The sequence below is a fragment of the Lucilia sericata genome, unplaced genomic scaffold (assembly GCF_015586225.1).
Source record: "Lucilia sericata isolate MDLA Ls3-8-SP2 unplaced genomic scaffold, ASM1558622v1 Contig000264F_arrow, whole genome shotgun sequence".
Classification (NCBI taxonomy): Eukaryota; Metazoa; Arthropoda; class Insecta; order Diptera; family Calliphoridae; genus Lucilia; species Lucilia sericata.
Window position 1 is genome coordinate 228399 of NW_023994289.1, and position 16733 is coordinate 245131.

General features: G+C 29.7%; 2 protein-coding genes across 4 annotated transcripts; one reads left to right on the forward strand and one right to left on the reverse strand.

The window, feature by feature from the left end:
* The first annotated feature begins 31 nt into the window (after positions 1-31).
* On the forward strand, positions 32-12219 carry LOC119602913 (DNA polymerase theta). Of its 3 annotated transcripts, none has more exons than XM_037954716.1 (15): positions 33-1266; positions 2435-3305; positions 3359-3505; positions 3560-3672; positions 3731-3844; positions 3917-4190; positions 4255-4543; positions 4599-7284; positions 7345-7454; positions 7524-7621; positions 7680-7861; positions 7913-8076; positions 8134-8589; positions 8661-8773; positions 11385-12219. In XM_037954716.1, exons 1-15 carry the CDS (start codon positions 193-195, stop codon positions 11693-11695), a joined length of 7002 nt encoding a protein of 2333 aa, XP_037810644.1. In that variant the 5' UTR covers positions 33-192; the 3' UTR covers positions 11696-12219. The 3 variants fall into 3 exon arrangements, 2 of the variants coding, with proteins under 2 accessions (XP_037810644.1, XP_037810645.1); XM_037954717.1 differs by lacking the exon at positions 11385-12219 and adding an exon at positions 8831-8978; XR_005231381.1 differs by lacking the exons at positions 8661-8773; positions 11385-12219 and having other exon boundaries at positions 32-1266; positions 7345-7449; positions 8134-8237.
* Positions 12220-14428: 2209 nt separating this feature from the next.
* LOC119602929 (rhodanese domain-containing protein CG4456) lies at positions 14429-15197 on the reverse strand. Its single transcript, XM_037954737.1, has 3 exons — positions 14913-15197; positions 14689-14848; positions 14429-14627 (listed from the first exon to the last, which is right to left on the reverse strand). Exons 1-3 carry the CDS (start codon positions 15031-15033, stop codon positions 14573-14575), a joined length of 336 nt encoding a protein of 111 aa, XP_037810665.1. The 5' UTR covers positions 15034-15197; the 3' UTR covers positions 14429-14572.
* Positions 15198-16733: the final 1536 nt, after the last annotated feature.

Below are 16733 nucleotides of genomic sequence, written 5' to 3' on the forward strand. Positions count from 1 at the left end.
TTTGCTGTCAATTTGTTACAGTAAAACGCTCATTTTGACAATTATATTTTAAAGTGAACAACACTGGCAATATCGGCTCGCGCTATATTTCAAAACGCCGTGATATATTTGTTGTCTTTTTGTTAAAAATTTTTATTATTTATTGATTTTTCTATAAATTATTTATTAAGTAATAAACAATCAAACGTAAAAATGACGTTTTCCCAGTCATTTGAATTTGGTAATAGTACTTTTATGAAGCTGGAAAGTGAAGTGAATCATGCCATACAGGACGAAGATAAAGCTTTAGATGTCATCTTGGAATCACCAACAGCAACAAAACCTGCAAATAAATCATTAAGTAGAAATAAATCTCGTTTCGTACAAACTGCCACCCAAAGCCATAAAGCTGGAGATTCCACACATCGCAAATTCAGAAGAAGCAAATCTGACTCTACATTACCCAAAGCATCTGCAAATGGTGCAGATAATTATTCGGAATTTTTTCGAAGTGATTTTTCATTTCAACAAGATATCACCGAAGAAAAACCCAAACATCATACAGAGAATAAAAATACTTCCGTATTAAGAGTATCCCAAATAGAAGCAGTCTTTAATGATATGGACAATATAATAGATGCTGAAAGAGATGATACTGATAATGATATTGAAAACTCCTTTGAAAAACCCATATTTTCTGAAGACTTAAAAGATCTGCTAGAAACCGAAGAAGATAACAATATATGGCAAGATTCATTACCACTGTCTGCAACAAATAAAACTGATGAACACATTGATGAACCGCCAGAAATGACGCATGAAATCAGCAGTTTTATTTGTCCTCCCAAAGATAATGATATGTTAAGAGAACAACTTGTAAGTAAAGAATTGGAAATTAGTCATCGAATTTTTAAGGAATCCCAACATCCACAAGACATTGTATCAGAACGGAATATAAGCTTAAGCTGTATGTCTCCAGATCAATTGAAATTTACTCAGGAGTGTTCTCCTTCTGACCCTAACATAAAAACAAAACATGAAGTGATAGATAATACCTCTAAGCCTAAGAGAGTTGTTAAGAATTCAGCAGAAAAATGTAAGGAGATTGTAAAAAATAATTCGAAAGTTATTGAAAAAACAAAAGCAATGGAAATTCCCACCGATAATTTAGAAGCATTAAAAAGTATTAAAGCGTGGAACTTACCTTTGAGCGTTTTAACAGAGTATGAACGAAAAGGTGTTAAGAAAATGTTTGACTGGCAAATACAGTGTCTAAGTAATCCAAAAGTAAGTATACAATTACTATAATATACCTATGTATTCGAAATTATAATTCATTTAAAATCGTTAATAATCTTATAATCATATATTCATCTCCTATATGTAATCCAAATCTTTCCAAAAGATTTAGTTCTTATGCATACAAACAACATAGACAATAACGATTGTATTTTTTCTAGTTTTTTTATATCATATATAAGCGTCTAATTAAAAAAGTAGATCTGTGAGCAGTAAAATTTTTTCAATAGAAGTTTTGTATAAAACTGCTAAAGTTTATTAAATACAAATCTAATTCAATTTAAAAATAAATCTGAAATCATTTTGATTATAACTATTATCAACATGGAAACATTCTCTTTTTATACCCTACACCACTTTAGTGGGGAGGGTATATTGGATTTGTGCTGATGTTTGTAACATACAAAAATATTCGTCCTAGACCCACCTTAAAGTATACCAATCGGCTTAGAATCGTTTTCTGAGTCGATTAAGCTATGTCCGTCCGTCCGTCCGTCCGTCCGTCTGGCTGGCTGGCTGGCTGGCTGGCTGTCCATGTAAACCTTGTGCGCAAGCTACAGGTCGCAATTTTCAAGATAATTGGATGAAATTTGGCACGCACGTTTTATTTGACCCAAGGACGAAGCCTATTGAAAATGGTTAAAATCGGTCCATTATTTCACCTAGCCCCCATAGAACAGAACCCCCCGAAAAGGGCTTCTGAGCTCATAATTATGTCAAATATACAGATATATCGATAAAATACGGCACAACTAAGTTTTATAGAAGTCTTGATGACCCTGCCAAATTTCATAAAGATCGGGCCCCATTTGACCCTAGCTCCCATACAAAGTCCCCTTCAGAAAATTACTTGAATGTCCCAAATTAACTTATAAACACAAATATCGCAATAAAATTCAGCACAATAAAATATTATGTAAATATAAATATATTCACAAAATTTTATCGGGCTTGGTCCATATTTGCCCCTAGAACCCATATAAAGCCTCTTTCAGAAAATTAGTTTTTCATCCATAAATTGCTTAAATGTATCGGAACAAGGGAATATTGAAGATAAATGCTTTATTATGAAAAATAAATCACATTTAATATTCATAACTGGTGTAGGGTATCATATGGTCGGCCACGCCCGACTATACTTTCTTACTTGTTTTAGGTTCTTTTTGAGCATTGTAATCTTGTATATTCCGCTCCTACTTCGGCCGGCAAAACGTTGGTTAGTGAAATTTTACTTTTAAAAACTGTTCTGGAACGCAGTAAAAAAGTTTTACTCATTTTACCATTTATTTCTGTTGTACGTGAAAAAATGTTTTATTTGCAAGATTTATTAACAGCGGCTGGCTATCGCGTAGAAGGATTTTTTGGTGGTTATACCCCACCGGGAGGATTTGATAGCATTAATGTGGCCATATGTACGATAGAAAAAGCCAATTCAATTGTCAATAAATTATTAGAACAGGGAAAATTAAATGAAATCGGCACTGTTGTAGTCGATGAAGTACATTTAATATCAGATCCTGGAAGAGGTTATATTTTGGAATTACTACTGGCTAAAATTTTGTATATGTCACGTAAATATGGTTTGCAAATTCAAGTGATTACCATGTCTGCCACATTGGCCAATGTAGAACTATTGAAAACGTGGTTAGATGCTGAATTATATATAACCGACTTTCGTCCAGTGGCATTGCAAGAAATGATTAAAATTGGTAATAAAATCTTTGATAATCATTTGAAAATATTGCGTTCTGTTACTGAGCCCACAGTCAATATCAAAGAACCATTTCCGGAATTACAAAATGATTCGGATCATGTGGCACAATTGTGTATAGAAACTTTAGTAGATGGCTGTTCAGTTATTGTATTTTGCCCCTCAAAAGATTGGTGTGAGAACTTAGCCACACAATTAGCTGGCGCTATACATTCATTGGGAAAACAAGGTGGAGAATGGGGTACTAAACTACGAGCTCAAATAAATCGTCAAGCTATTAATAATGTTAAGGAACAATTAAGGGATATACCAACTGGTAAACAGTGCATTTAATACGTGATAAACAAAGTGATAATGGTGTATATTTAGGTTTGGATGCAGTTTTGGACAAATGCATAACCTATGGTTGCTCCTTTCATCATGCTGGCTTAACAACAGAAGAAAGGGATATTGTGGAAGCTAGTTTTAAATCTGGCGCTTTAAAAGTTATTGTAGCTACCAGCACTTTAAGTTCTGGTAAGTTTTGTATATTAAAGTGCAAACAATGTATGCTAATTTAAATGTTTTAAGGTGTTAATTTACCAGCACGCCGTGTTTTAATTAGATCCCCCTTGTTTGGTGGCAAACAAATGAGTTCTCTTACATATCGCCAAATGATTGGACGAGCTGGAAGAACTGGAAAAGTATTTCTTTGTTTTTTTTTTTATTTTTTACACTTACTATTAATTTGTTTCATTATAGGATATATTGGGAGAATCTATTTTAATTTGTACTGACAGTAATGCACGTGTGGGCAAAGAGTTAATAACGGCTGATTTAAGGCCCATATCCTCCTGTCTAGACCACGACAGTAGTGTAAGCCTAGTAACATATATTTATTTTGTTTTATTTTAATTGTGAAGAAGGATTTTATTATTAATTATATAGACACATCTCAAGCGTGCCTTGTTAGAAGTTATCTCTTCAGGTGTTGCTACTAGCAAGGAAGATATTGATAATTTTGTAAATTGTACACTATTGAGTGCTCAAAAGCAATTAGCAACTCAAGAAAAAGAACAAAGTCAAGATGAATGCAGTGATAGCGAATACATTGGGGGAGCTTTAGATTTTCTTATCGAGTATGAGTTTATTCGTTTACAAAAGAATGAGGAAACTCAAGAAGAACATTATGTAGCCACTCGACTTGGTCATGCTTGTTTAGGTAAAGCACAAGTGAAATAAATATACTTTAAAATATATCTGTAAAATGTAATTATTTGTTTTAGCTTCATCTATGCCCCCAACCGACGGTTTAATATTATTTGCAGAATTGCAAAAATCAAGACGTTGTTTTGTATTAGAATCTGAATTGCATGCTGTTTATTTGGTTACTCCTTATTCGGTATGCTATCAATTACAGAATTTGGATTGGCTTCTATTTCTCGATCTCTGGGAGAAATTAACACCGGCCATGAAAAAAGTCGGAGAGCTGGTAGGAGTAAAAGAATCGTTTTTGGTAAGAGCCATGAGGGGTCAAACCAAACTGGACTACAAGTTAATGCAAATACACAAAAGGTTAGTTTTTTTAATGTATAAATGTTTCATAATAATTACAATAAAAAAACGATAGATTTTATACTGCACTGGCTTTGCAAGAGTTGGTTAACGAAACTCCTATAAATAAAGTGGCCATCAAATATAAATGTACACGAGGAATGTTGCAAAGTTTGCAACAAATGTCCTCAACTTTTGCTGGTATTGTAACATCGTTTTGCAATTCCTTGCAGTGGGATACACTCTCATTGATCGTCTCACAATTTAAAGAACGTTTGTATTTTGGTATACATCGAGATTTAATAGATTTAATGCGCCTACCAGATCTGACACATAAAAGAGCTAGAGCACTCTTCGATGCTGGAGTTACATCATTGGTTGAATTGGCCAGCGCCGACATATTGAGTATTGAGAAAATTCTTTATAATGCTTTTAGTTTCGATTCTGCTAAAAAACATGACAATGAAAATGATTTTGAGGCTGCTCAACGCAATAAAGCAAGACATTTTTTTATAACTGGTAAAGCAGGTCTCACAGTAGCTGAAGCTGCAAAATTACTTGTCCAAGAGGCTAGACAATTCGTTCAATATGAAATAGGTGTGGGTAATATTAAGTGGTCTCAAAGTGTTTGTGAAGATAATAAAGAAGACAATATTAAAGAAAATGAATTGCACATGTCTTTCGAAGAAAACAAATTTCAGAATGTAATGGTTAAATATAATTTGGATCAAACTAGTGATGAAGCCAAGGATCATGAAAATGATAAAATCACTGAAGACATTAAATATGTTAAAGATATACAAAATCCATTAGAATCTTTAGAAAAGAAGGACAACATAGACAATAAGTTACAAACAAAGCATGGAGAACAGAATGTGCATAACAATAAGAATATAAATTCAATAGAACAAAGAAAACAAAAAGAAAATATTCATCCCAACGATATTCACATGCTATTCGAAGATGATATTTGTACAGCTAAACCATTTAAACAGAAAAGTGTTAAGAAAATAAAACAATCTCCAAATATTAATCAGAAAGAAAATAATATTACATTTGAAGATGATTCCAAGTTCCTAAATGTGATAGAGAACGTAGAGAATAATGCAAAAAACAATAAAGAAATAATTCACAAAGAAAATATAAAAAATGGAAAACTAACCGTTACAGTTGAAAAACGCAAATCTTCTGAAAATCCTAAACAAAATGTTGATGTTACACCACCCAAAATAGCGAAAAAGGAAGCAGACGCTAAAATAGAATCATTGGAAGTCCAAACAAAAATAAATTCCATTAAAGCAGCTGTTATAACCTCAACAGAATCGCGAAAATCATCGGATCAACTAAAAGATTTAGCTGTTACTCCTCCTAATGTTATAAAAACTTCGGTACAAACAAACAACAAAAAACCCATTGAGACTGATGAGAAACCTAGCACTAGTCAAAAAGCCCAAAGATTGTTAAGAGCCAAACAACTGTCTGAGATGAAGAAACAAGAATGGGCAAAAAGAAAAGATCTAGAGCAAAATCAATTAGCAAATACACCAGAAACTAAATCATCAACAACATCTAATACTCTTGATAAAAATGTAGATAACTCTACTCCAAAAACTGCCCTGCAAACTCAAAATAACAACAGAAAACTTCAAAATATTAATAAGAATTCACCAAATACTCCTAAAGCAATAAACAAAGAAAAACAGGAAACACCAAAATTACCTAGAAGAAGTCCCCGTAACCATTTAATAAGCTCTACCAGGATAGGTGAGGAACTGACAACTATAACAAAGTCTAAAACAACTATAAAAAGTCCAGAGAATGACATTTTTGGAAATGAAAATGAAGAATCTTTTACCATCAATACTGGTATAAAAGAAGCTCTAAAAGAAGCAGATAATTTTAAAAGACCTATACCGGAATACAGCAATAATTCACCAGAAGATGAAATTCCAAGTTCACAACAACTAATTGAAGACGTGCCAGCCAATAAAACAAATTCCCCTCATGCTTCACGATTTCTAAGATCTTTACGTGCCACACAAAAAATTCAAAGTCCGAAAACTAAACCATCTACAGAAAATTCGAAGTTTAAAAAATTGCAAACAGACGAGCGGCCTTCAGAACCTCCCTCATCCACTAGCATAGAGTTTTCCGATCTTTCCATGGAAAATTCTCTTATTAAAAATCCTATACAACTTAATGCCTCACACATTCTTATGTGCTCAAAAGTTGATACCGAATCATCTTCATTCAAATCTCTTGATATTATAGATATTTGCGGAGATCAGCAGCTTTTTAAGGGAGCATTTAAGGAATTCATGGCATGTAAACGTTTGGGATTTTGTTTAGGCATCCAACAACAATGTGGCAAACGTAAACCTCTAATAGGAGCAAATCTTTTACTAAATCAAGTGGCTGCTACAGAAAAAGAAAATGAGCCCACAAAATCATATGAATTTCAACTTGACGATACAAATTATTTGGCTGGTATAGGATTTTGCATATCAGAAAATGTTGTGTATTACATGAACATGCAACAGGAGGGATCTTGCAAAGGACTAACAGGAGAAATTAAGTGCAAATATTTACGTATGTTGCTAAGAACTACGGAACTTACTTTACTTATCTACGATGCTAAAGAACAAATGAAGATATTACGTAAAATTTTAAATGATATTGGAAATATTGCAATAGCTTTAGAAGACCCAAAAGTGGCTAATTGGCTTTTGCAACCTGATAAAAATCATAATTTACATTCTTTGGTATGTTAGTGGTAAATAGTTGCTGAAATATCTACTAAACTAAATTTTATTCCATTATAGGCTCAACAATTTGCTCCAGAATGTTCATCTTTAGTTAATTTATGTGGCAGTGGTCGTGGTTATAATAGCTATGGTTTGGATTCGGATAGTGCTATATTAGCTAAGGTTAGGTAATGCATCAGCTAACTGTCTTTTAGTTTGGGTTTTCACATCATATTTTCATGATTTTTTCGCTTTAGATCATCCATAGAATCCTGTGTTATAATACACATTTTAAAAGGACAAATAGAAAATCTAGAGCGAATCGGTACGGGACAATTACAAAAATTTTTTACAGGTAGAATATTGTGACATTCAAAGTTAAAATTATTGTTAAAAGTTTTATTTTCATTTAGAACTCGAAATGCCCTTACAGATGTCATTATGCAATATGGAAGATGTGGGCTTTCCCACCAGTTCAGAAGCTTTGCATAAATTGTTTCAGCAAATGGTTGATTCTATGAAGAAATTGGAAACTAAAATATATGAAATGCATGGATCAAGATTCAATTTAGGCTCGTCTTCAGCTGTAGCACGAGTAAGGCTAAAATAATTTTTAAATAAAATTTTATTAAAAATGTTATTATAGGTTGTAGGTTTACATCGTAAATCAAATGGGCGCATAAGTACTTCTAAACAGATTCTAGAAAAAATCGACTCACCTATATCGCAAATGATAATTACATATCGTAAATTAAGTGTTACGTTAACAAAGAACATACAACCCCTGCTAAAATGTGTAAAAGATGAAAGGTTAGTTTTTCTATCTGTAATAGAATTAATATTCTTTATGTTATATTTTTCTCACAGAATCCATGGACAAAGTATTACTTTTACATCTACGGGTCGTATTTCTATGACAGAACCAAACTTACAAAATGTTGCAAAAGATTTTGATGTTGAATTAGGTTCAGAAAAAATCACAATATCATGTCGTAGTGCGTTCTTCCCCTCAGATCCAAAACGTTGTTTAATATCATCGGATTTTTGTCAATTGGAAATGCGTATACTGGCACATTTATCACAAGATTCTGCTCTATTGCATGTTATGAAATCTGAAAAGGATGTTTTTGTAGCAATAGCAGCAAGATGGAATAAAATCTCCGAAAGTAGTGTTACAGAACAATTGCGAAATGGCACAAAACAAATATGTTATGGCATTGTTTATGGCATGGGTATGCGTGCATTAGCTGAAGGTCTTAAATGTACCGAACAAGAAGCTAAACTTGTATCCGAACAATTCCATGCTGCTTATCCGGGTATAAGGTATGTGTGTTTTAGGAATAAATAAGTATATATGTGAATTAATTATAAAAAACATGTTTTTTATTTTTTAGAGCGTATACAGAAAAAGTTGTTAAATTTGCTAGAAATAACGGTTACATAGAAACTATAACTGGCAGAAGGCGTTATTTAGAAAATATTAGTAGCGGGGAAGCATTAATAAAAAGTAAGTACATTTCATTTCTTTTTTTATGTCAGAATTAAACATATGTATATTAAAAAGGGCTTAATATAAATCTAAACATAAAATAGTTTTTGCTGAGTGATACAATTACAAACATCTACTTTATATTTAAATAATTAAAACCGAGAAAAAGTTATATCTTTATAGAAGATAACTTATATTGCTGCAAAATTAATCTATTATTGAAAATATTTATTTTATATGAAATATGAATTAGTCAGGGGAATATTTCATTGAAATTACACTATTTCGTTATTCATTTTATCTCTAATATTCATAGTCAACCGGCTTTAATTTGTTTACAATATTTACATTTTTATTTTATTGAAAATTATAATATGGCTACAAGATGTTTAAAGCCGAAGTCTGATTTTCATTTTTAAACTAATTTTTACTTACATGTTTGCGATATAATACCTATTAATAAAAGAATTAAAGAAGTTAAATGTTTTTATTAGATTTCAACTAAACTATTTTGTATAATATATACATACAGTGGTGGAAAAAATAATAGAAACGAACTTATTTTGCAGTAAAAAATAATTTTTCTCAAAAATTATCTGTTAGAATTTTATGTTTTATATCTTAAATAAAAGGTATTTAACACTACTTTCTAATGATATATAGAGTTTAGAGTTTTTTAGCTCCATCGTATTTTATTGGTATTTGAAATATTTAGCATTGGAAAAAATAATAGAAACGATTCATAGTATTACACTGGAGACATGAACTAAGATTTCTTAAACGGCGTTTTTGTACTTATTTAAAAAATTTTAATTGTAAATGATATTCCCAATATCAAAATATACCTTTTCCTAGATTCTTTATGTTAACGTGTGTTTTTTCAACGCCTGGTTGACCATATGAGCTCTGACGGCTGAATTGGAGCCACGGCTTTCAAATTTTCTTAAATAAAAAGTTAAAACAGTGTTAGAATGTACTTAACATTGTTAAATTACTTAAAAAATAGTTCCTGAATAGATTTCGAGCCGAAGAAGTTTTGAATCCGCTTACAGATAACAATAATCCACCGATTTTTGGCCCCGATTTTGAGCAATATTTCACATTTTGGCAACACAACTCGTTCTTGGTGGTTAAGAAGGGGCTTAAATATCAAAGTATCTTGATGGACAGGTAAAATAAGTTGAATTTAAAACTAAAATTTCAAGAAATGTAAAAATTTCGAAAATTAATTTTAAATTTAGGTATAGTACTGTTTGGGAATTAATACTTGTATATAGATCCAATACGATCTACTGCAACAAATAAAACAGAATGTTCTTAGATTAGGAAAATAAGATATGTTTTTTATTTCATTACCTTTTTTAAGATCTAATACGTTTATTTTATGAAAAAAATTATAAAGAATATTCTTTCTGACGTTTTAATATGATAGGGTGCATTTTATCTAAACTTACGTTACAGTAAACTACCTACAAATCAAACTGAATTATAAAATTTTTTTGATTTTGTGATCATTATTTCGCATTATTTCACAAGCCCATCAATAAACTTTGGTATAAACTTTTTTAACCACTAAGAACGGGCCGAATTGCAAAATAGCGAAATATTGTTCGAAATTTGGCCCAAAAATCGGTGGATTGTCGTTATATATAAGTGGATTCAAAACTTTTTCTTCTCGAAATCTTCTCAAAAACTAATTTTTTACATAATTTAACCATTAGAAGTCATTTCCTTCACTATCAGAACTTTTTATTTAAGAAAACTTGAAAGTCGGGCCTCTGATTCAGCTGTCAGGATCCATATGATCAATTACGCTTCGAAAAAACAAAGATTTACACAAAAATTAAAGTAAAAAGTATACTTTTATATTAAGAATTTCATTTATAATTAAAATATTTTAAAAATAAATATAAAACGCAATTTAAGAAATCTCAGCTTGTGTCCCCAGTGTAATACTGTGAATCGTTTCTATTATTTTTTCCAATGCCAATTTTTTTAAATACCAATAAAATATGATGGAGCAAAAAAACTTAAAAACTCCATATATCGTAGCAAAGTAGACTTAAATACCTTTTATTTAAGATACATATCATCAAATTCTAACGGGTAGTTTTTTAAAAAATTTTGTTTTCAACACAAAATAAAGTCGTGTCTATTATTTTTTCCACCACTGTATGTATAATATAACATTAAAATGCTATATATAATGTTATTAAAAGTTATCAAATGAAACAATTGATAAGTATGAACTAATCAAGCAATCAAATCAACATACTATGTATTTCTTAAATATTTCACGTGCTAAAAATAAATAAGAAATTATTTAAACGTAAATTTTAATCTATTAAATCAGTCACAAATAGTCACGAAATATAATTATAACTTTCATTTACATTTTATCCTTGTGGCCAAAAATAAACAAAACAAAGAGTTTTGTGTCACAAAATACAACTTTTTGCAGATGACCATTTCTTTTATATTACCTAAAAGCTTAGGAAAGGAAAAAAGCTAATAAAAAACTTGTCGTAATTCAGACTAAGAAAAGCCCTATAATATAATATTTCACATACAATTTAATTTCAATTCTTTCCCACGTATTTCCCATTTCCTTCCTCTCTCCTCCTTTTAGATCAAGCTGAACGTCAAGCCGTTAATTCGACTATACAGGGATCGGCAGCTGATATAGCAAAAAGTGCTATTTTACGAATGGAAAAGAATATAATAAAATATCGAGAAAAATTAGGTATAGAACCACAGTCTGTCCGCTTAGTTTTACATTTACATGATGAACTTATATTTGAAGTTCCCGAAGATAAAGCTAAAAAAATTGCAAAAGTCTTAAGTATAACTATGGAAAATTGCGTTAAACTTAATGTGCCTCTTAAAGTAAAACTAAAAATTGGTAAAAGTTGGGGTGAACTTAAAGAGGTTAAATTTTAATTAAATTTAGGGCAATTAACAGATTTCAAACGATATAAGGTATTATTTTCAATTTAATACCTAATAATGTACTAACATTATTTGCTGTTTAAAATTATTCCATTAGAGCTCCGTGTTATAAAATATTTAAATTATTAGTTTAAAAAGGTTTGTTATGGGAATTTTTTTCTAGGGAAATTTTTGATTTTTTTTCTTCGTTTGTATTGGGTTTATAAGAATTTTCAAAATGTTATTTATCTCTGGAAAAGGTATTTTCACGCATTATAACAACATATTTCAATTATCGGTCCGAATCGATCTTATTTTTAGATTATTTTACATTTTAAGTAATTATATTTGTATTTATACATATTAACAGTTTTATTTATATGTTACATCTGTTACCATTTCTAAGAGATCTTTGTTTATGATTTTAAAATATTGTATTAAAATAAATTAATAAACGGAAACATTGATTACTCTTTGGGTTAATGTAATGTTTATTAATAGAAAATAAATTTAGTTAAATTTTTTGTAATGTAAAAGTAATCTACTTTCTATTGTCAATTTGTATCATCCGATTTGTAGTTTGTAAGAATTTACTAGTTCTTAGGACACGTCGATATTAAAATAATCAACCATATACAGTGATAATAGTTAAATAATTAATTTGGGAATATTTTCCTGTGTTGCCAGAATTTGAAAATACATAGTTTCAAAAATCTATAACCTAATAAAATATTAATGATATAATTCAGGCAATCGAGTGTTTAACACTTACAAAAACTTTCCTCATACTTTTTTAGTTTTTTATTTGTACTGTAATTAGTATATATATTTGTCCTTATTCCAATACAATATGTATCCAATATAACATTGTGTTTTGACAAATAGCTCCACCATTTAAACATGTTGTTACTATGCACTACCTCCCCTTTTGTCTACTATAGACGTCTCTAATAAAAATATATTACGTAATAAACATTTAATAGGGAATTAAATTACTATTTCTAATGCTATAGAAAACGAAAAATAAAATAGAATCAATTAGTAAATTCTATCGTTATTATATGATTTACGTTAATGTCAAAACAAAAGTCCATATGACCTATAATATTCTTCGACTTTTATGTTTAGGAGTAAAGCAAAGAAAAATACTAGATTTTTAGAATGTGATAATGGAAAAAATAAAAAATCTGCAAGAGGAAAGATATAAAATTTTCTTTTATACTTTCTACTATTTAAAATAAGGAAGAAGAGATTGCTCATGTAGGAGCTGCTTTTTATGTCTGAGGCACTGTATTCCAATTGACTTGCTCAAAACTTTTGCTTTAATTATTAGGTAGCTTTTATCATTAGCATACAGTCTTACTTTTCCAGAAATTGTGTACGTCTCAGAAACATTCATATTTCAGAAAGTGTCTCAGAAACGTTAGTAGATTTCAGTTTTTGGTAACCACTAAAAACTACCTGTCTCCTTATACAATTTTCCTCTGTTGAGTTGACAAATGTCCTAACTTACAAGTATAGTTTAGAAATTACATTTAAAGTTTGTCTGTCACTGTGTGTATATTAAAAATATAAAAAAACTCATTCCACTACCGCAGTAAGAATACAAATTCTAAAATCGATAACGTATAAAAAATTCTTCATACAATATTATGAACCATGTGTTTTTCCCTATTTTCTTGAAAATATGATTGATCAAATAGTCAATATTTTCTTAAGGACTAACAGATTTTTGAATTAGAGAATATATTATTTTTTTATATAAAATTATTTTAATCATTTGTCTACAACCGATATTTAGATCCTTATATAATAATATGCCGGAACTAAGGAAATTCAGGTTCTATATTTCTATTTGTGTAGAAAATTGGTTTTATCCTTTGTACGTGAAAAGGTGCGTGGAATCCAATCAATGTCTGATATTGCTCTTTCCGAGGTTAAACCTATTGGTATCCCAAATATCATGTAAATCATATAATTTGTTGTCATGTTTGGTAACACACAATCAAAAAAGTGGGCGTAAAAGGGCCATTATTCCTTCTGGGAATTTGAATTATGTATTTCGACTTCAAAAGCCGAGTGTTTCTTTCATTAGTAATATTACTATTACCAATGGTTACAAAAAAAAAAAGAATATATTATTTTAAAGCTCATGAACTTAATTCATCAACATTTTTACGACTGTTTTGAAGTATACAACTTATTATTAAATTTTGAAGACAATATGATTAAAATGAAATAACAACACGCAATATTTATATGGAGATAGTTAATCAGATATTGCCAGAAACGAAAACATACAAACTTAATCTTGAAGAGGTTGATATAAAGAAAAAATAGAAATAATATAAAAATATGTCTGTAGTCTGTATGTCTCTTTAAATATTATATTTCTCAAAATAATATAATTTTTTTCGGTTCTAATTAATCAAAGATCTCATTAATGTTATAAAACAGGCTGTAAAGCTAAGATTTCCAATTAAATTGTATATTGTGTTACCAAAAGTTTATACATATATTATGTATGTATATAACTACATACATACATATTTGTTTAACAAATTCTTTTTTTAACAAATATGTATACATCTACTAAACAAAGATGACGCAGCAGAATATTTAATGTGCAGTTACTTTTTTTGTTAGCTATTTTTTTTTGAAACATTTAAATAAGAATAGTCATTAACTACAAAGAAGTATACTTTTAGATTCTTTATTCTCTAATTAAGCACACAGATTTAAAAGTTTTTTTTTTAATTTTATCTTCAAAGCATTTTATTCATGAAATGTGTGTATAACGACGAGTACAGTAGTTTATTTTAAATAATTTACTATTTTTAAATAAATTAAAAGCAATTTTTTCGAGTATTAAGTGAGCAATGCGCAAATTTACAAGCCTTCCTTTTGAGCCCATTCGGTCCATGAACCAGCATAAGGTTTAGCACTGAAAATTATGAAAAATTAATATATAATTTGCTCAAGTACAAGATTAACATGTCACTTACTTTTTAAAGCCTTGAGCTACAGCCATATCAGTAGCTTTCTGAGCTCTGCCACCTTTTAAACAACTGAAGATCAATGGTGCATCTAACGATGGTTTGGCGCGATTGAATTGAGTCTTGAAATCATTATCGGACATTTCAAAGGCCTGACCTAAATCGGGTACTATTGCAAAACAAAATTATATTGTATTTACGTTATGGAAATATAAATAAACAAATTATATTACGTGGAATATTAATACTGCCGGGTATGGCACCAGTTGAAGCTAATTCGTCTTTATTTCTTACATCTATCAAATATACTTCGGGATGATTAGGCACATCTTTAACTTCTTCATAGGTTGCCATTTTGTAGTGGAAAGTTTTTTACAATTTCTTTTTTATCGATTATGTTCTGATAGCCACCAAAGTCTAATAACGACTAATGCTGGACATTAACTATTAACTGGTAAAGTTAAAAATTACTCATTTATTTACCTGACGTGTTTGTGAGACGATAAGATAAACTTGTAAACCGGCTCGCTTATTTTGTTTATATATCTGTAGTTATAAGCGATAACAACCTAAGTCGTTTTAATAACGTGTAATGCCAGTGGATCATTTGAAAAGTTAATAATCAATTTCCAATTCCTCTATTCAACGCTTTTACTTCGATTTCATTATAGACAATTCATTTTATTTGTTACAATAGTTATAGTTCAAACAAGATGATTTATTATGTCTGTTCCCGTACTCGTTTGGGTTGCAAGTTTTTACAATAAGTCGTTCCCGTACAAAAATTTCAATGTATTTTGTTGTTTTTCTGACTATTTCTGACTAAAACCTGCAAAACTGACGAGTACGGGAACAGACATATTATAACATTTCGAAGTAAAATATTAAAAAAAAAAACAAGTTTATTTTTTCAAAATTGTTTAATACATAACATTAATTTAAAAAGTACTTATATTTAGTACTTTTTAAATTAATATTATGTTATAATTATAGAAAAAACATGTTTATATATACCTATATATTTTATTTTACAAGATATATAGACATTCTAAAGTTAGGCAGTTTTTGCTTGTGACCACAGTTATATAAACAGTAATGGCAACTCAGAGGTTTTAAGTGAATTCTAGCGATTTAAATGGAAGTCATAAAGGTATTTATGAAATTCAAACCTTCAAAGCAATAAATGTAAGTTTTTACATTATAAGTATTAAACAATTGGTGTTACATATTTAATAGTTGTATTTATATTATTAATTTGCTAATAATAACGATTTATAGAGAATATTAATTAATAAAACAATAAAAAGTAATCAACATTGCACATTAATGATGGATATCAGGAATGGATAATGCAGTTTTATTAATTAGTATGTACTAAATTTAAATTCTTAACATTTTTCGAATAGACTTCTCAGAAAAAAATAGAAATAATGTATTTTTAACGTGTATACCACGAAGAGTTCAACAACTTTCCAATAAATAAGTAATTTTTTTAATTAAAAATTTGAGTTTTCATTACATGCATCTCTTTAAAATAAATAAATACAATAAAAAATTGTTGAACAAACGATTAAATTTAGCGCCTAAGAGTATGCTTTGAAAAAAGTTATTAGTGTAAATTTAGCGCCATCTATTGTTTCGACTTATGTCGTTTCGTTTTGCAAAAAATCGAGTTTCTCAGGGTGGCAGCACAGCCGCAAATTTTCGACTTCACTATGGAAAACGATCTGGCAACACTGACATTTTCTTAACTTTTTGTAGAGTTGCCAGATCGTTTTCCATAGTGGAGTCGAAAATTTGCGGCTGTGCTGCCACCCTGAGAAACTCGATTTTTTGCAAAACGAAACGACACAAGCCGAAACAATAGATGGCGCTAAATTTACACTAATAAAATTTTCCAATGTATACTTTTAGGCGCTAAATTTAATAATTTTTTCGACAATTTTAATTAATTTTGAAGAGATATACGTAATGAAAACTATTTTTTTAATTTAAAAAATTACTTATTTTTCTTTTTATTAATTTATTTTCTTCTTTACAAAAAATATATACTT

Excerpts from the sequence above, each read along its gene's own strand:
- LOC119602913 (XM_037954716.1), top strand. The coding sequence starts at position 193 with ATGACGTTTTCCCAGTCATTTGAATTTGGTAATAGTACTTTTATGAAG. Across the intron at positions 7,455-7,523 it reads GCTATATTAGCTAAGGTTAG|ATCATCCATAGAATCCTGTG; the intron begins GTAATGCATCAG and ends TTTTCGCTTTAG. Across the intron at positions 8,077-8,133 it reads AAATGTGTAAAAGATGAAAG|AATCCATGGACAAAGTATTA; the intron begins GTTAGTTTTTCT and ends TTTTTCTCACAG.
- LOC119602929 (XM_037954737.1), bottom strand. The coding sequence starts at position 15,033 with ATGGCAACCTATGAAGAAGTTAAAGATGTGCCTAATCATCCCGAAGTA. Across the intron at positions 14,849-14,912 it reads CGGCAGTATTAATATTCCAC|TACCCGATTTAGGTCAGGCC; the intron begins GTAATATAATTT and ends GTTTTGCAATAG. Across the intron at positions 14,628-14,688 it reads GTAGCTCAAGGCTTTAAAAA|TGCTAAACCTTATGCTGGTT; the intron begins GTAAGTGACATG and ends CATAATTTTCAG.